At 40.6% G+C, this 21,379-nt stretch overlaps 1 protein-coding gene across 5 annotated transcripts; it reads left to right on the plus strand.

Annotated features, from left to right (window-relative positions):
- Window positions 1-13,611: 13,611 nt before the first annotated feature.
- On the plus strand, window positions 13,612-20,486 carry LOC119238817 (transmembrane protein 202). Of its 5 annotated transcripts, none has more exons than XM_037502879.2 (6): window positions 13,612-13,738; window positions 14,134-14,333; window positions 14,581-14,839; window positions 18,931-19,080; window positions 19,425-19,556; window positions 20,027-20,486. In XM_037502879.2, the coding sequence occupies exons 2-6, from the start codon at window positions 14,253-14,255 to the stop codon at window positions 20,209-20,211; spliced, it is 807 nt and encodes a 268-aa protein (XP_037358776.1). In that variant the 5' UTR covers window positions 13,612-13,738; window positions 14,134-14,252; the 3' UTR covers window positions 20,212-20,486. The 5 variants fall into 5 exon arrangements, with proteins under 5 accessions (XP_037358776.1, XP_054544595.1, XP_037358779.1 ...); XM_054688620.1 differs by having other exon boundaries at window positions 13,612-13,710; XM_037502880.2 differs by lacking the exon at window positions 13,612-13,738 and adding an exon at window positions 13,813-13,831.
- Window positions 20,487-21,379: the final 893 nt, after the last annotated feature.

The following is a 21,379-nucleotide window of genomic DNA, read 5'->3' on the forward strand; positions in this document are numbered from 1 at the left end:
CTTCCCCCTGGCTCCGGGTGGGAGAGCTCTTATTGCGCGCCTCAGACCCGCCCAGGCTTCGCGGTGGCTCGGGAGCTGGCGCCTGGGGGCCTGGGGGCGGGGTAACCCAGGGGCCCCCGCAGATGCCAGCCCGCGATCGGGAGCTGTAAGGACCTCAGGCTGCGGAAGCACCCGTGGGGCGGGCTAGCGGGCGAACGGGGAAAGAAAATTTCCCTGACTGGGGACTTTTACGTTGAATCTTAATCGCCGAATGAGGTGGCCAGGCTTGCTGGAAAGTCAACGACGTCCCAGCTCGCAGTGTGTGGAAAGGGGAGGGGATTGGGTAGCCTGCTAGTAAGAGAATCCATTAGATCACAATGTTGTGATTTACTTGTGCCCAGAGATGCAGGACGCGCTGGAGCCGGTTGCAAGCTGGAGCCGGCTCCTTTCCTGCCTCTGCTGTGGGCTCTTCCCTTATTGGTTGCTAACAAATGCCCTAGTAACTGCCCCATCTTCTGCCTTCAGTCAAAATTCCACTAAGATGAGTATGCCCTTGCTGCAAGTAGTAAGATAGTGCTTGAAATTTGGGGTGCAAGTATATGATATTCAGTTGTTTTCTGTTTTCCCTTGTAGTAGAGAAAGCTTGTTAAATGAATAAGACATTTAATTTCCACATCTATAACGTCTGAAAAAATTGTTTACATATCAGGAAAAAATCACTCTCAGGCTGTGGCCTTATTTTTGGTTCATAAAGTAGAGACATCACTGTAGAAAAAGAGGAGAGAATGACTAATTTTGCCTGAGGACGTCTTTTGAGGAGGTGGCTTTTAAGCTGACTTCCAAAGCATGAGTGAGGCAGGCAGGGAATGGGCCCAAGGGGCAAAAAAAGATGGCATATTGAGCACCGGGTTTTGGGGAATAACAAAAGATTTCCCTTTCTCCCTTCTTCCTGGAATGCCACCTCTAAACTACTACTGCCTGCTTTAAGGTCTCAACTTACATTTTACCACTCTGTAAATCACTGACTTCTCAACTCTGGGAAGATCCTATAACCCTCTGAAGTTATCTCCAGCAGAGCACAATGAATGGTAATTGCCTGTCCATTTGTCTGTCTTCTCCACTGGAGTAAATACTCTTTAAGTTCAGGTTCTTTGTTCACTTTTGTACTCATAATCCCTGGTATCGTGTCTAGCAAATAGTGGGTACTCAATAAGACTTTTTATTTTTTAATATTTATATATATATATTACATCATTGTTCATTTTTGTACAATGTATGCTTGTATGCTTTCTCCTCTCAGGTGTATTCCCTGTAAAATTCCCACCACCAATTCACCCGTGCACCATCACCATAGGTGGGTCTTCAGAGTTTTATTCTTACTGCCGGAACCAGGACTCTGCACATAGTAAATGTCACCAATTATGTGTTGGATAAATGCAGGAATGAGGATGCATTGTATTAAATTTTGAAAGACAATTTCCATGTGTAAAGGAAAAGAGCAGTCCATGGAAAAGGTCTATAATCTAGAAGGAAACTCTGTCCCACTTGTTCACTTAAGGATCTCCAGGTCCTAGAAAAGTACCTAGTGCAACACAGTCAGTGAATTTTTTGAATGAATAGAATGAAATGACAAACAAACATAGGCAGAGATCTTGAAGAATATGGTATGATACCAGGGAAACAAACAATTCTGTTTGGCTAGAGCCAATAGTTCAGGAAGAAAAATACCAACAAAAATTTTGTTAGAAAAGTAGGTTGAAGATGGGTCATAAAGGAAGGAAAGTAGGAAACTAGTGAGCAAGTTACAGTATATGTATGTATCCTATTTATCTCACAATATCTGTGTAAAATTGAGTATTAACCACTATTTGCACATAAGGAAACAGGCCCTGAGAATTAAAATAATTTGATTAAGGCCCCATCCATAGTTACCAGAACCAGTAATTTGGACACAGGTCTTCTGTTCCAAAGTCTATTGCTTTTATGTCACACTTTTTGAAAGCTAGGCTGAAGACTGTATTGAGATTTTACTCTTGAATTCATAGGAAGCCAGTGAAATTTCTTTAGTTGAGGAGTGAAAAGACTAGTGCTGTGATTTGCTAAAATTAGTCTTAACATATGTTGAAGAAATGGAATGGGGAAAGAGAAGTGGAGAGAGATTAGGCCTGAGGCTCTCGGCAAAGAGTTCACTAAACAATCTGACCATCTCTGTGCTTTGAAAATGTAGACCCAAGTTCAGTGGGGACTGATGTCTTCATTTCTCTTTTCCCACTTTCAGTCAGCCAGACCAGTGAGACTTAAGCTTTGTTTAATTTGTCAAAGTTTACAGAAGTGGAAACTGCCAAAACTCTTCTCTGACTCCGTTTATATCTATTTCATTTCACACGGGGGCATCCCTATTTCTTCTGTACCCTGAAACCTTCAGCTTCTCCCTTCCATTTTCAGATTTACAAACTATAATTTCCCACTACTAAACATGCACAGTTTTCCTTGGGGCTACTAAAAATATCTTTTGTCCAGTTTCTCTTCTTTTTGAGCACTTTCCTTTCTTCTCTTATTTAATCATATAACTATTCCAGTTATCCTATTCAGATTTGCTCCCTAATTAGTGCATAACAGCCTTCCCTAAATCTAGGCATACACCCTTTGCAATAATTAGCCCTGTCCTACGTCTGTCTAATCATAGGCTACACATAGACTTGCCTGGGTATTTATGTGGGCATTTTTCCTCTGGGCAAAAAATTAGAATGCAAATCAAAACTACAATGAGATACCATCTTACACCAGTGAGAATGGCACATTAAGAAAACTAGCTACAACAAATGTTGGCAAGGATGTGGAGGAAAAAGAACTCTCCTGCACTGTTGGAAGGAGTGCAACCATTATAGAAAGCTGTGTGAAGATTCCTTAACCTGCTAAAGATGGAGCTTCCATATGATGCAGCAATTGCACTCCTAGGTATTTACCCAGAGGACACAGAATCATTAATTCAAAGGGGCACCTGCACCCCCTATGTTTATAGCAGCACTATTTACAATAGCTAAGCTATGGAAACAACTCAAATGCCCAAAAATAGATGACTGGATCAAGAAGATGTGGCATACATACAAAATGGAATATTACTGAGCAATCAAAAAGATAAACTCATGCAATTTGCAGCAAAATGGATGGAGTTGGAAGGGATTATACTCAGTGAAATAAGCCAGAAAAAATAAGAAAAATATCAGATGGTTTCACTTATAGGAGGAATGTAGGGGAACCAAATAAGGGACCAGGAAAAATAATTATAATAAATTAACAGGCAACTATTAATCAGAGACACTCAGCAGGGGAGGGGGAGGGAGAGTGATCAAAACCAGGGAGAGAATGTGTTCTTACACAAGGGACTGGTGATGGTACATGGGTGAATTGGTGGTGGGAATTTTATGGGGACTACACTTGAAAGGAGAAAGCATGTATTGTACAAAAAGGAAGAACAATATAAAATATCTATAAAATAAAAATTTTTTAAAAGATATAATCTGCCAACAACATGGTGGCATCATAAGAGAACAATTAATCCCAACTTCTATTACTATCACTAAAGGAAATGTTTTCTACCAATCCCCCCTGAAATAAGTTTCTCTGTGTTGAAAAAAGTTGTTTCTAACAACTGCTTTTCATAGTGGCACAGTTGGAATTACTCTATCTTCTCCTTGATGTCTGGTTAGGCCTTCCCTCTCTTGACAAGTGAGCACCAATGGGTAGCAGATAGGAAATGTGTGCTATGAGTCAGGCAGGAGGACCTTGTCATACTACTCCACTGTTTTTTATTTTCTGTCAATAGTGACCATTGAAATTGTGCTGTACTCTGGCCTTGCTTAGGAGTTCCCTGAGAGTATCATGTTGCCAAACATTTCTACTTCTCTACATTATACCTAACCACATTACTGCAGTAATTCAAACTTTGGATTAACCTGGAGATAGATTGAAGTGCTCACAAAGAAAAGGACTATTAAGCAAAGTATTAAAACGGGCCATTAACAAACTACATTGATAGTGATAAAGCAATTTAAAAGAACACACCTCAATTTGAAAGCAATTACGTATTTATTATATCTATATAATTTATATATTTAAATTTTTTAGATTTATTTTTTATTTATGCATACAAGAAATGGGATATAGGCCAGAACTGTAGAGGGTAAGAGGATTCACCAGAGACAGAATAGGGAGCAGAACAGGCAGATCCACTAAATACACTGCTGAAGGGAGCAGCAGGTGACACAGGAGAGGTCTGCTGAGCCATGTGTGTAGCTCCCTGACCAGGGATCCAACTCATGCTGCAGTGGCTGGCAACAGCTTGATAGCGCTGATATTTTAACCCCTGCACCACCAGGGAGGCCTTATATGTAAATTATTCTCATGAATTTACACATCAGATCCTTTAAAGGATCAACTTTCTTCATCTGTGGAATGATGTGTTGAATTAAAAGATAAAATTTCTGAATTAAAAGGTAAAATTTCTTCTACCTCTGAAATTCCATTTTGCTAAAAAAAAAAAATTAACAGATTCCAGCAGTCAAATTTTGTGATAAACTAAACCATTATTTTTCTATACAAAAGTAAAGCTTTAGAGTTCTATATTGATAAAATGAAATAACAATCATCCCTTATTCCCTCTTCAGAGTATTTTTCCTTCTAAAAAACTTCAGTGATATTTGTATCCATGTCTCCATAGCAGGCCAGTAGAATAAAAACAATGATAATGAATCTTCTGACATTTGTAGATTTTAAGCCTTTTGCAAATCAAAGATAACAGGGGTGGACCCATTTGGTGACATACAGTTCCACACAATGTAAACAGCCAGTCAGAAAAAAACCTGGAAGCCTCGCTGGGCCATCAGAGGATACTGGATGATGCCCTCGGCACCTTTGTGAGGATGCATTGAATAGACATTAATTGGGCTTGGTGCTGAGCGAGACACTCTAGCAACAGCTTCAAGAATTAGCAAGATTTTCCAGACTTTGCAAAGAAGAAAATGCTGCTAAAAGTAGGGATATACATACCCTAAAAGTAGGGTATGTGTATCTCATGGAGTATCTCTGGAAGTATCTATAGGAAACTGGCAATCCTGGTTGCCCCTGAAGAATGATAATGGGTGACTGCCGCATGGAAGGGAAGGGAGACTTCACCAAAATAGCCTTTGAATATTTTAAATTCGATACCAGGTACATGCCACCTACACAATTTTTCTTTCTTTTTTTTTTTTTAAACGTGTGTGATTTCCCTTAATTCTTATAGTAATGCCATGGGAAAGGTATTGTCAGTATCCCTTTACCACAGGAGCTGTTTGATTAAGGGTCTTGCCCATTTTTAAGTTTACATCTATACAGATAAACTCATGGAAGAAATTCTATCGAAGATAACCCCATCCTGAAATCCTATAAATCATATCCAAATAACACTACTGATGGAGCCTTGACCCAAATCCCAAATGAATACTCTGTATAGGAAAACTAGGCATCTTCAGCTATGCCTCTGATGTTGGGATTTTTAGACCCAAAAGAGACAAACTTATATAGTTAGGATGGTAATGTGCTTAAAGCCCTTTCCATAGGGACCCCTTCCTTAGACTACACCCTGTTCCAGGCAGGGGTGTGTGTGTGTGTGTGTGTGTATATATATATATACATACATACATATATAGGTACATATATGCATACATTTGTGTATGTATATATGTATACACACATATACAGGTATGCATATATGTATATATACAATGTGTGTATGTATATATAAAACAAACAACACTGAAAAGATAGATATATCTATGTGTACATATATCTATCTTTTCAGTGTTATTCATTTTTGTACAATGTTTGATTTCTCCTCTCAGGTGTTGTCCCCATAAAATTACCACCACCAAGACCCCTCAAGACAACTGTAAACCATCACCAGAGACTCTTGTGCTCTTCCCTCCTATTTTAATCCCTTTCCCTCCCCCTCCCCTGATGAATGTCTCCAATTTATAGTTTGACTGCTAGTTTTGTCTTTTTATTCCTGATCCCTTGTATGGTTTCCCTATGTTCCTCCTATAAATGAAACCATCTGATATTTTTCTTTTTCCTTCTGACTTATTTCATTGAGCACAATCCCTTTCAGCTCCATGCATGTTGCTGTGAATGGCATGAGTTTATCTTTTTTGATTGCTGAGTAGTATTCCATTGTGTGTATATACCACATCTTCTTGATCCAGTCATCTGTTCTTGGGCATTTAGTTTGTTTCCGTATTTTTACCTATAGTAAATAGTGCTGCAATGAACATAAGAGTGCAAATGTCTTTTTGAGTTAATGTTTTTGTGTCCTTTGGGTAGGTTCCTAGGAATGAAATTGCTGGGTCATATGGTAGTTCCATTTTTTAGTAATTCGGGGGTCCTCCACATGGTTTTCCATAATGGTTGGACCAGTTTGCATTCCTATCAACAGTGTAAGTGGGTTCCTTTTGCTCAACGTCCTCGCCAGCATCTGTTTTTGCCTGTTTTTTTAATATAGGCCATTCTCACTGGAGTGAGGTAATATCTCATTGTGATTTTGATTTGCATATTTCCCTAATTATACGTGATGTTGAACATTTTTTCATGTGCCTGTTGGCCATCTGCATTTTCCTCTTTGGAGAAATGTCTTTTTAGCTCTTCTGCCCACTTTTTGACTGCTCCAGGCATTCTGATGGCTACTCTGGACTCAGATTATCTTGGGCCACATCTCGTATTTTAAACTGTCATGTCTAGAGCCTCAGTGGTGATAAATGCTCATGCTAGCCACACCCACAGGAATCCGAAACCTCCTAAAGACAGGTAGAACATTGATGAAACCTTAAACTGAACATGTAAGTCCTCTAAAGAAAATCATTCAAGCCTTACATTTTTGTCTATTGAATTTCACCTGTTGACCTTTAAAGATTTATTACTCCTGACTTGCCTTTCCCCATTCTTCTCCTGCCTGGCTCTTCTATATCTTATTTTTCTTTCTTGACTAATAACAAGTTTACAGCCTCCAAGAACCCTAGAGCACAGATCCCTTCAGCTTTTCTGTCCTTTGACATCCCACTAACATTAAACTTTAGAAAACACCAGTGACACGTTACTATGATACACATCTCTTAAATTCCCAATTTCCCTGATGTTATGTGGAGATTTCTTAATGGTATGAGCACAGTTAAAAGCTCTTACTGCTCTTTGGAAAGACTTTTGGATCTTTCTCTTGGATTCCTTCTTCATTTTTAGGGTTGATTATCCCTTTTAGAATTTGTCTCCCATGTGAGTGACACTGAAAACTCCCTGAGCTTCCTCTTACTTGGGAGCAAAGTAGGGAGAGGAGGCCAGGGTGTCCGGAGGAAGGGGTCCTGGGGCATGATGTAGTCTAGGCAACAGGCATCTCTGTGGCACTAGCATGGTGATGCCTAGTTCACTGTACAGAGTATTGTTCCTTGGCCTGGAGTATCCTCAGCTTGTATTTCCCTTTAGGCACATGGCAGAGTTACAGCTGTTATAGAGCAGCCCCGATATTGAACGGGTTCCTGGCTGTCCTTTTCCCCCTAACACAGCCACGTAAGGTAATTGGAAAGAATTCAGTGGTTTGAAGATTCTGCTTTTTAAAGATTCATAATATCTTGAATAAAGATCAAGTATCCATAATATTTCACAGAGGCAAAATCAAGTTCTAACAAAGATGGCTTTGCTGACAATACCTTGTGCTTTTCCATATGACCTGTGACATGATCTTCACAGACATACTGTTCACACAGTATTTTTAGTGTTAAATAAAGAAAACTGTATTTTTGCAACATAATTTTCCAGTTCCTGAATTGATGATGTGCTTTGTCACACAAGCTGGTTTCTCTGTCATCCATCAATGTATTTCATAAGCCATCTTTTAGTCATAATATGTCTTTTAATGGCTACTTCCCTTCCTTTTTCTCCTCAAATCCCATGTGAGTGGTCTTTCTATCCTTACTAGGGTTGTGAAGTCTTTATGGGACCCAGAAAATGGGGATTGCCTCATCTGTGCACAGACCTTCCATAGTTCATTGGCCTCATCCTGATATAGTGGATTTTCACAGCTGATATCTCTCTCCATGGTTTTTTCCCAAAAAACCAGTCACATCAGTCCAATCGTTTTATCAGAAATAGCCACTTGAACTAGTACCACATCGAACCAGTTCAATGCAGAAGCAGAGCTTCAAGATTCTACAGAGAACATGAACAGACTTCCTAATCTCCTTTCCAGAGCAGCTCCAAGCAGAGTGTGTCAGTGCCCAAGGCTCTCAGTCCACAGGCTGTGGTCACACTCCCTCCAGCCCAGAAGGGCTGGGAAGCCTGTGTCTGTGTGTCTGTGTGTGTGTGTGTGAGTGCACACACAGACCAGGGACCCAAAATTGCTTTTTTTTTTTTTAAAGATTTTTTTTTTTTTATAGAGGCATGTTTTTATTTATTTATTTATTTATTTATTATATTTGTTTGTTTTGTTTATACATGCACTGGGTACAGTCAGAAGCGCGGGAGGGTGAGAGAATTCACCAGAGCCAGAGCGGGGAGCAGAGCAGGCAGAGGGGCTGAGGTACACTGCTGAGGGGAGCAGCGGGTGGCAGGAGAGGTCTGCGCACCATGTGGGATCTTCCTCCGGTGGCCGGGGAGCAGCCGGGGATCGAACCAGCGCCGCAGAGGCCGCGGGCAGCTTCGCAACCCAGCGCTCAACCGCTGCGCCACCGGGGAGGCCCCTTAAAGATTTTTATTTTTATTTATTTATACAAGCACTGGGTACAGTCAGAAGCGCGGGAGGGTGAGAGAATTCACCAGAGCCAGAGCGGGGAGCAGAGCAGGCAGAAGGACCGAAGTACACTGCTGAGGGGAGCAGCGGGCGGCAGGAGAGGTCTGCGTGCCATGTGGGACCCTCCTCGGTGGCCGGGGAGCAGCTGGGGATCGGCCAGGGATCGAACCGGTGCTGCAGAGGCTGCGGGCAGCTTCGCAACCCAGCGCTCAACTGCTGCGCCACCGGGGAGGCCCCCAAATTGCTTTTTAAAGCAGGAAAATAGCAATATATACACAGTCACCATATATGAATAAATGTTTGATTTGCCACGGATGTCACAGGATCTAGCAAGTTCCCAGCTGGCCAGAACATCCTACCTAATACTGGTGTTGAAGTAGACCTAAGACTTGAATGGTGCTTGATAGTTGCATCATTTACCCAATCATACTAGTCACAGGATCACCTGTTACTCCATGTTAATGACACTGTCTTCTCATGGGTAATGTGGGTAGTCGGTGCCACTAGTGAAGGGGCATTAGGATTTCATCTGCTCAGGGTAGCCTGTTCTCTGAGGTCATATTCAAGCGAACTTGGAAAGACAGTTTAAAAAACAACGATAGTATTTACTGAGCACATGGCAATTGCTCAGTATAGATGACATTTATCAATAATAACAAAATCCATCAATAATAGATAGCATGTAGTCAGTACTTACTAAGGCAGTATGCTAAGAGCTTTATGTGCATTAGTTCATTTGTCACAAAAATTCTGTGAGGCAGAAATATTATTTATTCTAATTTTAGAGTTGAGGAAACTGAGGTTCAGTGAAATTAAGGAAGTTTCCCAAAGGAATCTAGCCAAAAATCATTGTAACTATTAACTGAAACAAAGGTCTCAATGATGGTTACTCAATCAGAGTGAGGATTTGAACCTGCCTGGCAGATTTTACTCTGTGAGAACTGCTCCAACGATCACAAATTTGAATTTAGTTTGTATAAGTAGGAAATGAGTTATTGACATTAAAAGTGTAGTTATTCTTAACAGGGGGCTTCTGGTTCTAAGTTATTTTGACCAAAAGGTAGGTTGATGTTATCTACTCACAGGGGAAGGCAATGCTGGGTTTTAACCTCTTCCTTTCTGACGAATGCCCTGTGTAACTGCCAAAAGCAGGGACCCATTGTTTGAATTTTCTTTATCTGACTCTGAAAAGACTGATTTACCCACAGGCAGTAGATTTTGCATAGCTATTTCACAGACTTCAAGTCTATGAATATGGCTTTGTTCTATTTTCTGTTAGAGCAGAGAGGGTTCATGCTCAGAACATTTTACAGTATGTTTACATAACTAAGTGCAATATTGTGATTTATTTTAAATCACTCAGGTAATCAAGTTTATTTCTTGTATATATTTATTTGGTCTTCATCCACAGTTCCTGGCTCCAGGTCCCAAATGCCTTGAAAGGTCCTAAGTGTTATGAGTGGTAACAGTGATTGTTGTTATGTTATGTGGTGTTTTTTTTTTTGCAGAAAATATATGGTCATATTTTATTTTCAAAGGGTCAATATTACATTTTTAATTAATTAATTAATTTTTAATCTAAATTTTATTTTTATATTCCCCATACAATTACAACCCCCTAATTTTCACCCCAAGCCCTCCTTTCCCCACCCCCAGCCTCCTGTTATGTTAATGAGGTGGCTCTTTGAGAAGTGCCTAAGAAGGAGGTCTGTTTGCTAAGACACCCAATCTGTCATTACAGGATTGGAACTTCCAGTCCTACCCCCAGACCTCTAGGAAGGAGAAGAGGGGCTAGAGATTGAGTTCAATAGCCAATGGCCATTAATTTAGTCAATCTTGCCTAAGTAAGGAAGCCTCTATAAAAATCCAAAAGGAAGTGCTTTGGAGAGTTTCCATGTTGAGAAATCAGACCACCGGCATGTGCTACCTTGCATTGCAGTTTCCCAAGGTCCAAGAAGACAGAAGCTCCATTGTTTGTGACCTCACCCTGTTTTTCTTCATCTGGTTGTTGATTCTTATCCTTTAATCAGTGATCTAATGCATAAATAGATTTCCTGAGTTCTGTGAGCTGCTCTGAAATTAATAGAACCTGAGAAAGGAGGTCTTGGTCAGAAGTACATGTAATAACCTGGGTTTACAACCAGTATCTAAAGTCAAGGGAGGTCATTTTTTATTTTAAATAGGCATTCTTTCTGTGACCTTTAACCAAATGGTAGTTGTCATGTTAAAGGGCCACGATCTGGGTTCAAACAAATTTAGATTTGAATCCTCATTATACCACTTACTAGCTGTTTGACACCGAGCATTTTTACTTGATCTATTTTTTTTTTCTGCATAGAAAATTAAAGATTGATTTTTTTAACAACACTTTATAGCTGGTATTTCTTTAAATAGTTTGCATCAAATTTAATGAGAAATCATCTGTCCTTATAACTTTACTTTCTATGCCATCAGTCTTTTTGTCTTGTTTCATTTTTAAAAAGAAAGGGACAAGCAAAACCAAATATCTACCACCATACCTTACACCTCTTTAACCCTTTCTCCTACTTCCTACCCTTTTAACCTCTGAGAACTTCAGTTCATTTATCAATGTCCACTAGTTTTTTTTGTTAGTTCACCTGCTTTGTTTCCTTATATTACCCATGTATGTGAAATTATCCAATATTTGTGTTTTTGGCTAACTTCACATTGCAGAGTGCCTTCAGGTTCCTTCTGTCTTGCTACAAATGGAAATATTTTATCTTTCCTTATAACTGAATAGTATATTATTTTGTGTATACATCTTCATCTAATTTTCTATCACTGACCACTGAAGTTGCTTCCATATCTTAGCTATTGTAATTAACGCCAACAAGAAATGGACTACCATTTTGAGAGACTGAATCTTTACCTGATGCTATCTCTGGAAACTGATGCTATCTCTGGGTAGATAGTGTCAGAATTGAGTTGAATTCTTGAAACTTTGTAGGTGCCTGAGAATTGCATATTGGTGTGGGAAAGCTGCCACACACACTCCTGTGGAAATTGGACTCAAGATACCCTAATACACTAAGTGTCAGAAACATAATACAATGCAGACCTGCCTATTTCTAGTGCTCTAGTCATATATCTTTCATGCTATGCAAGCCATTGCTGTAGATGGGAAAGTCTTTCTGACACTCACACCAGCCAGGATAAAGTATTCCAGCTATTGAATTGTCACAATAAAACTGCATAGCGTAGCATAAAAGGCTATGATCTAGACTTTGCCCATATCTGCAATCCTCAACCCTTACATTTTATTTTTATACCCAACATAACTACACAGCTTCCTAATAGAACCTCATGTTGTTTACAGCAGCTTGCTTTGAGACATCAGTTTATTCTCTTTGCCTCAGATGTCCTTACACCTTGATGACAAGGCAAATTCCTTTAAAATGCAGCCAATACATCACCTCTTCCAGGAAACCTTCCCTAATGTTCCTCTGACAATGTTAACCATTCTGTCTTTGTTACAAATTCTATACTTCATATAAAAACAAATCTCTTCATATAAAAACAAATTGCTTGCTCATTCATTCAATATTGCTATTCTTTTCAGGCACTATGCTAAGTATGGGGAGACAGAACCAAGTCGTACTTTCACAGAAGGGCTATGTGCTGAAATATAGACATAACCTTTCTACAGCTAGTTGTTCCCACCAGCTGAAATGAAGAATAGATTTGAACAGGTTGAGGTGAATGGTTAGAGGGTGGACTAGAAGAAAATTGTCATGGGGCATTCTGATTCAGCCCAAATTTCGGAAACAAAGTTTATTTGAGAAAAACAAGGGCTGGTAATCCAGCCAGACATTAATTTGAATCAACTTTCACACTGTGGAATAGGATACATCAGTTCAGCATCTTGGATTGATTTTGAGCCCTATGGGGAGAGAAGTTAGGACCGATCTGAGAGAATTGTTTGAAAAGGAGATTTTGAGTTAGTCTCAGGACAAACTGTGCCAACAGTAGAGCCCAGGAAAGGTCGTTCTCACATCTGCATATATCGCACTTCTGAATATCTTGTATAGTACCTTTCAGTACATGACTGGTAGCCCCAGAGCCAGTGATACTGGCATTTTCACAGTGGGCCCTATCAGCCATGGCAGTGGCAGGGGCCTCGCACCCTCAAATGTCTTCCTGAATAGTGAAACAGGGGCAGAGAGGACACAAAAAAGGCCACAAGGTCTCTGAGACCGGACAGCAACCACAAAGCCTCAAAAGGCCAAAAGGCCAAAAACAAAACCAAGAGCTATAGACTAAAAAGGACAGTGCCTGACAAGAGCACAGGTCACTGCCTGTGGGTTTTCACCCACGTGCGCAATTGTGAGAGATCTTAGACTCCAGGAACAACCACCATGGGGTTTATTTACAAACAGGGAAAATAACAAGCTCACTATACCCACAAGTGGCGGCTGCCTCACCCAGATACCAACAACAAACAGCTCTTTGAGGCACCAGACCCAGGACCTTTGGCTCTCCTCTCAGGCAAAGTCAGAGACAGGCCCGAGGCCCAGTCCTTGAGAGTCCTTCGGCTTCTCTTCCCTCCACAGAGGACAGCTGCTGGATGCTTCTTTTCTTCTTTCTTCGGAGGCTGGAACCATCTTCTTTTCTTCAGGGGTCTGGCATTGTCTCTCCTTCTTCAGGGCCCTGGTTGTCGTCTCCTTTTTCTGGGGGCTCCCTTAGCTCCCTCCAACCCTGGCTTATATTCTCTTTCACCCCCAAGTCTGATTGGACTATTTAGCACCAATCAGCTCACAGTTCACACCTGATTGGCCCATTACAAAGGGCATTTACTGAGCTCTGAGGAGCAACTGCCACAACTGACTTACAGTGGGGCAGCAGGGTCGAAAGGACATCGCTGTCCTGCTGTCTCCCACCACCAAGATGGCTGGGTTCTGGTAACATTAGCAAAAGAGGAAGAAAAGGGTAGATGCTGCTTGAAGGATTATGGCTAACAGACCCATTTTGAGACTCCCTGGGGCCTACCACTTAGGTTTGGGGCAAAAGCACAAATTCCAGGTTCTTGTCATAAGTGCCTATCTCAGTTTATTAAGGTTATATGCATAATCTTAAATTATAACCACAAAACTATTGAGTCCTAGTGATATCTGAGTTACATTTTTCTATTTGCTATTAGAAAATTGTGTCTTGTTCATCTTTATGTCTCAGGATCCAGCACAAATACTGACACATAGCAATGGCTGACAAGATATTTAGATTTAATTTTAAGGGGTTGGGAGTCTTCAGAGAAGGGAGGGTGGAGCACATCACTCATACGCATTCATGCTTAAAATGTGAGATTTTTTTCCTGATTGGACCAGACCTGGAAGAGGAAACAGAAACGGAATCTGTGCCATGGGTTCCGGCCCCTTTTGATTCTGCCAGCCTGTGTGAAGAGGGGCCGAGACAAATTCCGTGACAGTTAGAACTGACTGCCAAGATGGAGAAGAAGGAACAATTAGTCATGACCTTCTACAATCCTGATGTTCCCAAATATAAGGAGTACCGGCAGTACCAAAGGGTGAGGAGGCCCCTAATTGTAGGTTAGGTGGGAGGAAGAGGACTTGCTTAAGGATGGTCCTAGGCAGAGTGTCCCAAAGAAAAAAGAATGTCCTGAATATTTGGGGGGTTTGTTTTTATAGAACGGGTAAGGAAAGATAGGCAGAAATCAAACCTACATGGGGACTCTTGAGGTAGAGAAGAATAGGAGTCCCTAAGGATGGGGGAGTTATCTTTTTAGGTAGGCAATATTTCCCTCATCCTTGTAGCCTACCCTTCCAACCAAAGGTCAGCAGAGTGACTCGATGACATACGAGAGGCAGAAACAGCTTGTGGAGGAGACACAAACCTACACCCGAATGTTCTGTGGCGGCCTCTGTGGTTTTAGCCTCCTATTACAGATCTGCGTTTCTCCAATGGAATGGGTGCAGTTCCTGGTGACCAAGAATGGTCTTGAGCTCTCCGCAGGACTCTGGGTCATATGCCACCATGAAGCACTGTGCTGGAGCCACGTACCCAAGCCACCTTGTGAGTGCCACTAAGTTAAATGCCACAGGCCCCATAGTTTCAGAGCTCTCTGCCACACTGACCCTTCATTTTCTTTCTTCAAGCTCTTTTGGCCTCCACCTCTCCAAGTCCAAGATGGGTGGCAGTCAAATTGAATATAACCATCTTTTTCTTTGGTTTCCTCTGTGTACCCTTTCTCCTTCTTATGCAGGTTGTTTCCTCTCCCAAATTATGAGGTGGACTATTTGGGAAGAATTCTTGTCATTTATTAGTTGTTACTATACAGTGTGGTTGGTATTCTAATGTGGATTGCGGAAATAGAAGTGAAGTGATCGAGCATAGCTGGCAAGATAATTCTGCTAGGCAGATTTCACAGTCCCTTCTCTGGGGTGCTAGTTCTCCATCTAGGATCCTTCCAAACTCCCAACTGCCTCCTCTGGGTACTTCCCCTGAGTCTGAAGAAGTCTTATCTTGACCTCATATACCTGGAACAGAGGCACACAGGCTTCAATGTGGAGGTTTAGATGTGGCTTTTGACAACGTGGGTTGTCAAAATCAACACGTGCTGCCCCCTCCCACCAGTTCATCCTAGCTCCTTCACAGTTAAAAGGGCTATATCCTTTGGGAGCACTGCCTTCCTCTCCTGGGTTTGATCTTTGCTGAAGGTCTGAGGGTGTAGTGAGGGAAACCCTACCACCAAGTCTCTTTGGAACAGCTGAGTAGAAGGTGCTCAGCTTGAATGTGGCTGCATCTCTCCTCTGCTTTTCTTTTCATGCTGTCTTGGCTTCCCCATTGCTTCCCTTCAGGGTGTCAACAGCCTCAGAGGAGAAGAGTATCTAGTATTAACCAAGCTGTTTGTTTGTAAGTGTAATGTGACTTTTCACACTTCCCTTCTCACTTTCTAATACCTCCAGGCAAAGTTTTACTTTCATAACAATAGGAGATCCTGCCCATCCATTACAAACTACCAAGTGTCCAGTTCGCAGTTCACGGTAAAACAGCACTGCTTTCTGGTTGGGTAGTGTCCCTTCTGGCCAGGGTGGTGTTCATGTCCCACCCAATGGTATTCTGAAGGGCAAAATCACTAATTGGGATGATCTCAACAACACCAGCAAGGAGCTTACCAAGTTTTTTAAATGATTTGGATGTCTTCCTTTCCAAATTGCAAGTGGCATGCTCTCTCCTCTCAGCTGGTAAGCTGTGAGGCTTGCCTTGCTATTCCTGAAACCTGAGTCCACATCAAACCATGTTCTTGAGAAAAGCTCTACAAGTGTTTGCTTACAGGTAACCCATGTGGTGTTCCCAGTATCTTGTGCACTCTTCTCTGCCCAGACCAAGGTTTCTTACTGACGTGTATAAGCAAGGCCTTTTATAACTTAGGTCCTAAGAGTTTTTGAAACTTTAATGAGTCACTTGCTGTAAAAACTGAGGTTTAAAAGCTGAAATCAATTTTGATCTTACAAGGAAGATAGAGGTTTGAATTCTGCTTCCAGACCTTAGCTTGTATAAATTTAGTTATATAAATTTTAAAAAATATGAAGTTATCCAAATGCAGCTGTTTTAGAGTCTGAAGTTAAGTACTGAACTGGTGAGATAACTTCTTGTGTTAGGTTTATGAGTAATATACCTTATTACTCTGAGGGTTCAGGTTCTTCCATGACTAAATCTTTAGCTGTTCCTGTGGACTTCTGAGAGACTTGATTTATGTTATTTTCAGGAAATGAATCACTAACAGAGAACACTATAAGAATAACATGAAGGTGAAGTCTTCCCTTCACAGTAGAAGAAAAGACAGAACTGTAACCCACTTGGATGGGTTATCTTAGATAATGCTCTTTTGTGTTTTAAATATCAGAACCTATTTCAACTAGCATGAGCTAAAGAGTGAATGTATTTATAAAGATTCAGAATGTCATAGACTCCCAAGGGCAGGAAGATTGTTGGACTTTAGGAGATTCCAGAAGACACTGGGATCTCAGGTGAAGAAATGAAGCTAGCTAGTCACTTGGTATCTCTAGAATTGCTTTGTCACTCAGCTATGTTTGTGTTTTGTTTCATGTCCACAGCTGTTTTTCCTGTTTATTACTGCGTAAGGGCCCAAAAAGTGATATCCTAGACTAACTTTATATTTGTGGTTCACACAAGCAAAAGAGAAAATTAACACCATTCAGTCCCAAATCCAAATTTCCAAGCATAAAAATCAAGTCTGTCCAACTGGGATCAGATTTCCTTCCTCGGCCCTATTAACTACTGTCAGGAGGACCAGAGGGAAGGGTTCAAGGCTATGGACAAGGGCTGCTAGGGTTAAATACCATAAAAATGTCTATCACACTGGGCTATATGCAGCTCAATCTGGGCTGACAATTCTGGTTGACTATATCTACTGCTAATTATGGAAGACCCAGTCTTCAGAACCATGTTGCCCTTAATTCATCATGTTTTAATGTAGCTAACTTGTTGGAGTTACAGATTGACTTACCTCTGTGGGTGGTTTATCTTGATGGAAATAACTATTACTGATTATGGTCTAGAGAACAAAGTAAAACTTAGGAGAAAGATCTTAGACTGGGAAAAATGTGGCATATAATTTCTTCTCTCTGAGTTACTTGGAAACTGGACTTAGACTTTTAGGTATGGAAATGCTTAGAGGACTTTCAGTGGTGAGGATGAGCTAGCTCCTGCTCCACTGAGACAGGAAAGAGGAAGAGGTACAGGACATTGAAGATATTGCTGGGTGGGTGGTATTTCATAAAAACCACTTGCAGTTGTACATCACTCTGTTTCTTAATATTCAGTAAAACATTGTTGGTAAAATCAAAGGAAGGACCTATTCCATGTTAGGAATATGGAAACAAAGGTAAAGTTTTGCACGGCACCTCTTCTCTCTTACCAGCAAGCATCTGCAGTGACAAGTAAAAGAGAGTGAAGGCCTGAAGCCAAGAGCTGGGGGGAGAAAGTGCACCATGGCCCTGAATATGGGTAGTGAAGTACAGGCTCTTGAAGGACTCAGAAAACGAGGGGGAGAGAGATTTTTGTAGTGTTTAATTCCTACAACCCTGTAAACTGGGGCTTGAAATCATTACAGTATAGAAGTTAAAGTAAATGTGATTTTATTTTATAGTCACAGGATGATAAGGCCTGCACATGAAAAAGAAAAGACAGATAGAAACAAACTCCAATCCCAATAATGGATGAATCATTAAGCAAAATCTTTTAACATGATATGCTATTTTGTAGTCATTTTTTTTCAAAGATTTATTTATTTATGAATACAAGAACTGGGGTTAAGGCCAGAGGTGTGGGGAATGAGACGATTCACCAAAGACAGAGTGGGGAGCAGAACAGGCAGACTGACTGAAATACACTGCTGAGGGGAGCAATGGGTGAGATAGGAAAGGTCTGCTGTGCCATGTGGGTAGCTCCCTGGCCTGCTGGGGATCAAACTCGTGCAGTGCTGCAGAAGCTGCGGATAGCTTCTCAGTGCTGTGCTTAACCCCTTGTGCCACCAGGGAGGCCCTGAACATGTATTACTTTTAGAATTAGACTTAGGAACAAGAAAAAGTTTTAATCTGTATAGTCATGATAGAACCATACCTCCATATACTCATACACTCTTTTTCTGTAATTAAATTTGTTTATTTTCTCACATCATTGTTCATTTCTGTACAGTGTTTGATTTCTCCCCTCAGGTGTAGTCCCCACAGTTTTCTCACCACCACAGCATCTGGGACCCGTCACCATAGTCCCTTGTGCTCTTCCTTCTCTTGTTTTGACCCTCCTCCCTCCCTCTCCCCTGCTATTAGAGTCATACATCTTATATAAATGTTTAATATCAAAGAGTATGTGCTAATGCACCCAGAACTGTTTATATATTATCTTCAGTTTAATAATAAAGGTTTTGTTTTCATAGTAAAGAAATTCTGGGTATCAATGAAGAACTGGGAAAGAAGATCCTTATTTGTTCCTCGGATACCACATACCAAACTCTGCTTCATCCTCTTGTGTTCTCATTCATGTTTCTAAGACTATCTGATTTCTTTTCTATCTGATTTTCTTAAGGGTCGGTCACCAATGGATGAACTAAGCCTTTTCTTTCTCGCTCTCCTTGCCAGATTACCTCCTATATTCCAGGGTCTTATTCCTCATCTCTGTCATCGCCATACTTATCTGCCTTGGTTCACTCTTCAATTCTTGCCTCCCTAGAAGAGGAAACACGACAGCCAACTTGGATCTGAAGGTATCCATGCTCAGCTTCATCTCAGGTACAGACCTATACTAGCAGAGTAATGCCATGGTAATTGTCAAGGGAACACAGTTCCTCTGTGGGGCTTTCATCCTCTTTTACTTAATACTTTTTCTCCTGTTCAGTATCACATCAAGCTGCCAGTACCTGCCCTATCTTATTATATATAGCACACTTTTACTGGCTTATGCCAGGGAAGAAGTAGATGCCCCTTTCTCTCTCTTGATTTGGTCAATCCCCAAAATTCAATCCTTTTTATCCTTTTCATATATGTATTATCTGGAAACCAAAGAAGAGTTGGGGATGGCGGTCAAGACAGATTGAAGGTACTAATGAGTTGTGACATCTTTTCTTTTGGTCTAGCTGTCTCCTTGCTCTTCTGCCTCATCCTATTTCTGACACAAGTTCAGTGGCATACTAGGGATATTATGGAGTCAACTTTCATATGGACTTTTTATATTAATTGGTGGAGTGATTTCTTATACACCTTTGCTGGTGAGTCAGTTTCCTATATTATACATAAAGGATGGAAGGAGATATTACTTTTTTAAAGGGAGGTATAATCTGGGGGAGATAGAACTACTGGTTCTTTCTACTTAGAACATTTATATATTGGCACGCAGTGTGCTGTGGTGAAGAAAGCATGGGCTTTAAAGTCTGAAAACCTAGAATTAGTTCTACCACTAACTGAGGCATAAATAGTTTGAATAACTTGCCCAAGATCACACAAAGTAGCAGAGCCATGATTTGAATTTAGGAATTTTAGACATTGTCCTAACCACATGAGAAATACTATAATACAATGGGAGCACGGAAAGGTAATGTAATTCTCCTGGGGGAGAGGAGGGTTGGCTTCATTAAAAAGAGGATTGTTGAACTGAATGTTTAACAGATGAGTAAGAATTTTAAAAGTCAAAAGACCATCTGTCTGTTGAAACTAACCTCAAATTCCTCTCTTCCTTTAGGGATCGTCTCCTTCCTCAACCACCTAAGAGCCAGATCTCTTCCTCTTGATCATGGTGTCCCCACTGTGATTCCCATGGAGAGGTCAAGGCTGGGGATTGGTCCAGTGACTTCAGCACCACCTGAACTCAATAAAGAAACAAGCTCTGAGACAGAAACTTCAAGTGAGGAAGAGACAACACAATAAAACACAGACCTGTGATGTCAATAGGAAAATTCAGTTGCTGCTTCTCTTAGAAAAAGGCAGAGAAGCTAGTTGAGTTGGGGATGACTGCAGATTCTGGGACACTCTCCTAATATCATCTCCTCATTACTGAAGAAGACAGTATTAAAGTTGATGAAATATCCTCTGTGTACCCTGGATCCAAAATATGTATGTTAATCATAAAGTAAAAAAAATTCACTTAAGAAAAATATTTTCTAAAAGAAAACATAAGCATTTAGGGTCACAAATAAAATAAACTAGTAATTGATGTAGGGTCACTGAACTCTTTGGACACTAGGGATCTTATGGAACAAATGGTCCGTGAAGACAGATGTTATTTAATTCTGTTTGAAATTTTCTTTATTATGTGTGGCCTTGGGTACAATCAGGACAAAAGGAACATGGACAATATTGTTGAATTGGAATTGGAGGTCATTATTAGAAATGGAATTAAGATCCATGAAGATAATATCTACCACTCAAAGGAGTTAAGAGGGGCATGGATTCTGAGGATTCTAGGAGGTAGGTACTGGCAATATGAAATCTTAAAGTAGGTTCTAAACCTGCTGCTTTACCCTTGACTGGGAGATATCTTGACCAAGTATCCACAAACTCCCTGAAATTCTAAACAAAATTTATCAACATTTTTCTGTGAAGAGGGTCAGACGCCATAAGTTTCATGACAGATTTGTGAATCTTCTTACTCCTTAGGCATCAATTATGTTTTGTTGAGCCAAATGGGGACAAAGGATTTTCTTCAAAGTAAGTATATATGTAGGACCAAGTTGAAAGATAGTTCATATTGTTCTTTTTTTTAAATCAAGTTCATGTTAGTTTACAATACTCTATAGGTTCCATGATTACATTTTCTCACTATGACCCCGTTAAATGTTTAATCATCATCCACCACAAACCAATTGGCCTTTTCTAGCTACAACCTCCCTGCCCCTTCCCCTCTGGCAACCACCATTCTCTTGTCAGGATCTACAGGTTTATTTTTGTTTGTGTTTTTTTATATTGCACAAATGAGTGAAATAATGTGTTATTTGTCCTCTCCTTATTTCACTTAGATATCATCTGAACATCCATCTATATTTTTGTAAATGGAAAGATTTCAGAGAAACCAGATATGTTTTATATACCCTCTAGG

This window comes from Talpa occidentalis, unplaced genomic scaffold (genome assembly GCF_014898055.3).
Source record: "Talpa occidentalis isolate TD23 unplaced genomic scaffold, MPIMG_talOcc4v2.1 talOcc4.11, whole genome shotgun sequence".
NCBI classification, from domain to species: Eukaryota; Metazoa; Chordata; class Mammalia; order Eulipotyphla; family Talpidae; genus Talpa; species Talpa occidentalis.